Here is a 5,000-nt window from a genome sequence, read left to right as displayed (position 1 = left end):
CATCAAATAAATGACTAGCTTTAACTTCATCGCAAGGTAATTGATATTTTATTACAAATTCATTTGGAATTTTAAAATTAAATTTTAGTAAAGCCCCTACATATATTTTTTAAAGCATGTGGTACATCAGAGTAAAAAAACAATTTTCTTTCGGGGTTACAAATATGTTGAACGTAATTGACAACTTTAGAACGTCGAGACACTACATTAAATTTTTTCCACATAGATTGATTATTTGGTCCCATATCTGATGTAATTGCATGTACAACAAGACCTACGTTTTCAGCTTTCTGTATTATTTCCTCGCAAATTGACTTTAAAATATCACCACGCGTTGAATTAGCTGTAAAAAAATATGCAACTACTTGTTTCCAGCGACCGGCCAATCCAGCTAACATGAAACAAAGAGCATGAGTCGCATTTCCTTCATGTTCAGGTAAAGTTACTTTTTCATAAAAACTGTCAGTAGCTACATCATACTGTTTACCAGGAGTGATGCTCATTTCATCCAAAACTAAAACGCAATTTTTATCATAATCATTTTTAAATCGTGAAACTTTAATTCGCATAAAATCGAAAATTTCATTGCAAATTCCACTTTTTAATATTAAACTCTGTAACTTTCTTCTGAGAGTACGCTGACTAGGTAAAGGATAATTTTGTTTTAATAATTCATTATAACCTGTTGTGCCACAAGTGAATTTTAATTTAAATGCTCGTACTAATGTTTCTTTACTCCAAGAAGATATTTTTTAAGTTTATTTTGTAACAAGTGCACTTGGTCGTCGTTCAATACGCTTCTTAAAATATAAGATTTATTTTTACATACTTCTTGCTGTAATCTTTTTACTTTATTCTTTGTTCGAAATAATTTACTCTTTATTACATTTTTCAATTTATTACTTTCTTTTAATGACTGCTTCATTTTTGCTAATTTCCTTTCAAGTTTTCGCACTTGCGAACAATTACAGACAGTATCAGTGTTGCATATTGATGCTACTTCTTTTTCTTTATCAAGTGTTTCTTCTCCTCGTACCAATTCACCTCTTTCTTTGAATTGTATTTTTTCTTCATTTTCTATTTGTTCTTCTCCTTCTTCTAATTGTATTCTTTCTTCATTTTCTATTTGTTCTTCTCCTTCTTCTAATTGTATTCTTTCTTCATTTTCTATTTGTTCTTTTCCTTCTTCTAATTGTAATATTCTTTCATTCTGTAAATGCTCTTCATGTACTTCAGCAACATCAACAAATTCTATAATACGAAAAATATAGACAAAATTTTTACGTTAAAAACAAAAGTTTATTATAACGCAATTATTTTACCAAAATCTGCAAAAATTGTTATTTTATATTTATATTTTGATTTATAAAAACCAGTTAATAAAATAATTATTGTAAAACAACAAGTTTTTGTTATTATATGAATGATTTAAAAACATTTCATTAAATATAAGAATATAACCAGTAAATTATTAAATTTACAGATATGCACAACGCATGCCTACACATGCACACATGCGCACGCGGACATTTAAGTCAAAATCTTATTATTAAAAAATACATACCATAATTTGGAATAGGTTGTTGTATGACATAAAAGTCCTGTTCACTACTTTTAAAAATAGTTGGAATTGCTGTAGATTTTAATCTCTTTCTTCCATTACGTGTCTTTTCCCACATTTCTTTTGTGAAATGAACCTTCAACATATCATGTAAATAAAAATTTTATAAAATTTATTTTAATATTTTATAAACATCTACTTTTAAAAAGTTATAAATTTACAATTTAAATAAATTTTACTTTATAAATTATTAAATATTCTTATGTATTAAAAGAAAATCATTTAATTAAAGAAGTTGAGACTTAACTTCATAAATTATTAAATATTCTTATGTATTAAAAGAAAATTATTTAATTAAAGAAGTTGACTTATTTTGTGAACACACACATACATACAATTATATCATATAAACTAATATGTAAATAAGATTTTAACTTGAATGAAATTATAAAATAAGAAATACTGTAATTTTTAAGTATAATTAAATATACTTCTTTTCGCATGAGTATAATCAAATTCAAATTTATATGGAGATTATTTTTAAGTTTTATTAGTGGTATATATAGCAAAATCTAAATATCGAAATGACACATGACATAGATGTGTGTCAAGATTTTTGAGAAAACTGTATTGCTTAGAATATATATTCTTATGGTAAGTGATATTTTATGTATTTATTTCCAATATAAAATTAAAATTTAATATAATACTAAATATATTTAATATAATACTAAACATAGATATAAATCCAGACAATCAAATCTGTCAAAATAAATTTTGCAAAGTATCTGTTACAAATTTTGTTGGCAAAATAGCAGTAGAAATGTATTAAACAAAATCAATTAATAGTATAATGGCAGATTGATAGCAAAGCATTTGTGTCTTTCTGTATCTATAACTGAAATGTATTTAAATAAAATATATGATAGAGCCTATTCAATTTCTACTACTAATCAATTATTAAGGTATGTTGATTCTGCTGATAAAATATGAGTTTAATGCAATAGCAACGATGATACTGGATCTACTTAGGCAATAGTCAGACTTAAGGAACCTATTTTTTGTAAATGTTAACAATATTGTTATGTGTTTTGCGCAGCTATTCTATGATGTATTATACCTGTGCAAGGCACATAATGATGTCATTAACATTTACAGAATAGGTCCCTAAATCTAATAGCTAAGATTTTGTTTACTAGAAATATAAATAAGTTATAAAATATTTGTTTCTTACCTCACATAAATAAGAATTTATTGTTGGTTGATAATCACATCTGTTTAAATTTTTTATCCATATTTCTCTTCTTTTCGGATTTGTAGGAAATCTGCACATTTGGAAACGTTGTTTAGATTTTATGCACATAAACTTTTTGGATGAATTTGTGCAATATGCTGCGCAGCAACTAACCATTCTTGCTGAAATATTGTAAATAAATATATTACAAAATTGATTATGTAGGTTAGATTAGGTTAGATCATAGAAACTATTATTTTTAATATTAAAAAATAGAAAAATAATACTTTTCTCAATTAAAATTTACCTTATAATAACGTTGCACACAATTATTTTTATAAGATTCTTCTTTTTTCCTCTCAATTAAATGCTTTTCAGAGCGTAATACGGCGCACGAGAACTACGAAAAGACGCAAGATGATGTCCACCATTGAACTATATACATAAGACTGTATCTCTTATTTCCGGTTTGAATGCAAATGGCGGTAGCCAATCAAAATCGGGTTCTCCTTTTGGCCAGTCTCTCCCTGGAGGGTCTCTACGGAAGAGCACCACAAAATCGTGGACATTACCTACATATTTATAGACATTGGCCACGTAGTTCAATGTCCACATTTTGTGGACATAGAGGCGCTTCAAAATAAAGTTACAGCGAAATCGCGCCCGTGGCCTCTCTCAGGCTTCTCTCTGGTTATACTGTGCTCATATATATATATATATATATATATATATATATATATATATATATATGTATATATATATATATATATAACGACAGTTGCGCAGCTTTTTTATCATATAATATACCTGCGTGTGCAATACGGGCCTATATCAAGATGAAAACATGAGTCGCTTCTAATCATCTCTGCGTGTCTCTGCTCTCTTTACAACTGACTGATTGATATATGAATTTTCACCGCATAACCATGTTACGTATATTTAGCGCCACAAACCCTAAATGCGTCCTTAGCTGCCACTTTCATCTGGCAGTAAGTTTCAACGATTTGCTTCAATTCCGAAAGATGTTTAACCCTTAAAGTGTATACGTTTTTTTTTTGGTACCTTCTAAGTGTGTACATGGGTCTGTCACATTCAACGTTATTTTTCCCTACCTTAAAGTATTTTAAAAAATCTAAAAAAATTCATGAAACATCTGTCTACATTGTAGTTGACGATTTTATAGTCATTTTGATAAACATCGTTTATTTAATGGGTGCGTTCAGCCGATACTCCGCTAGCCTAGCAATCGTGAGCAGTCGCTCGTTTTCGCTCGTTTCCTCTCCTTTGACCCAATGGATTAAAAGGAGAGAAAACGAGCGACTGCTCACGATTGCTAGGCTAGCGGAGTATCGGCTGAACGCACCCAATATCTTCTAACAGGCTTGCAAGTTTTACAGTTGCGAGCATATATCACTTTAGCTCGGATGTTGTAGACCCACGTATATACGTTACGGGTTAAGCACAAACATTTCTATCTAGTACTCAAACCCTATTTATTCGTCTCAATATTGAATTGCGCAAATAATTGCGTCTGAAACAATTCTGACGAAAATATCATGTTACAGTGTGCGCGCACTGAGAGTAATAAGAGATTTTCTGAGAAGCTAGTAGATGGTCCACAATTTGAAGACTTCCTCAAGAATGACGTTAAAGAGTACAATGGCAAATTAAAATTGGACATAGGTGAGTCAGGGCGGCTGAGATTGCCACCATGGTTAAAAACGGAGATACCTATGGGTAAGAGTTACAGTAGGATAAAGGCACAACTGAAGCAATTACGGCTAAGTACGGTCTGCGAGGAAGCCAGATGTCCTAATATTGGGGAGTGCTGGGGCGGAGGTAGTCACGGCACAGCAACAGCTACCATTATGGTTTGTATGATAAACCAAGAACTGAACACCAAAATAAGTTCGCTAGCAATCATATATTAATAGTCATGGAAATTTTTGTAAAACCATGATGTTAATTAGATCGTAACTTCGTGTATTCATTATATCCATATCGATCTATCTAGGACCATATAAAGTAAACAAATATTGGTATATACCTTAAACCATATACTACTGAACTGCGCGTTGCACTCTTGATAGAGTAGCGCCAAGTTACAGGAAAGAGACAAACAGTTTGACACGCATGTGTGACAAGGTTTGGTTCCATATGGGACCTTGTCACACGCATGTCAAACTATGCTGCCCTTGTCCCTCA

At 30.5% G+C, this 5,000-nt stretch overlaps 1 protein-coding gene and 1 long non-coding RNA gene across 2 annotated transcripts; one reads left to right on the top strand and one right to left on the bottom strand.

Annotated features, from left to right (window-relative positions):
- Positions 1-78: 78 nt before the first annotated feature.
- On the bottom strand, positions 79-3,259 carry LOC139823719 (uncharacterized). The gene is made up of 5 exons (XM_071796223.1): positions 3,103-3,259; positions 2,796-2,977; positions 1,565-1,697; positions 830-1,251; positions 79-514 (listed from the first exon to the last, which is right to left on the bottom strand). The coding sequence occupies exons 2-5, from the start codon at positions 2,970-2,972 to the stop codon at positions 500-502; spliced, it is 747 nt and encodes a 248-aa protein (XP_071652324.1). The 5' UTR covers positions 2,973-2,977; positions 3,103-3,259; the 3' UTR covers positions 79-499.
- Positions 3,260-3,555: 296 nt separating this feature from the next.
- On the top strand, positions 3,556-4,667 carry LOC139823720 (uncharacterized). Its single transcript, XR_011734857.1, has 2 exons — positions 3,556-3,784; positions 4,361-4,667. It is a non-coding gene; the product is annotated as an uncharacterized lncRNA (long non-coding RNA).
- The last annotated feature ends 333 nt before the right edge of the window (positions 4,668-5,000 follow it).

Source organism: Temnothorax longispinosus, unplaced genomic scaffold (genome assembly GCF_030848805.1).
Source record: "Temnothorax longispinosus isolate EJ_2023e unplaced genomic scaffold, Tlon_JGU_v1 HiC_scaffold_161, whole genome shotgun sequence".
Taxonomy (NCBI): Eukaryota; Metazoa; Arthropoda; class Insecta; order Hymenoptera; family Formicidae; genus Temnothorax; species Temnothorax longispinosus.
This window is presented reverse-complemented; position numbering and strand designations above follow the sequence as displayed.

What these genes read in the sequence shown, in the direction of transcription:
- LOC139823719 (XM_071796223.1), bottom strand. Translation starts at nt 2,972, where the DNA reads ATGGTTAGTTGCTGCGCAGCATATTGCACAAATTCATCCAAAAAGTTT. An exon ending in TAAATTCTTATTTATGTGAG is followed by an intron (nt 1,698 to 2,795) that starts GTAAGAAACAAA and finishes GATATGTTGAAG; the next exon opens with GTTCATTTCACAAAAGAAAT. An exon ending in ACAACCTATTCCAAATTATG is followed by an intron (nt 1,252 to 1,564) that starts GTATGTATTTTT and finishes TTCGTATTATAG; the next exon opens with AATTTGTTGATGTTGCTGAA.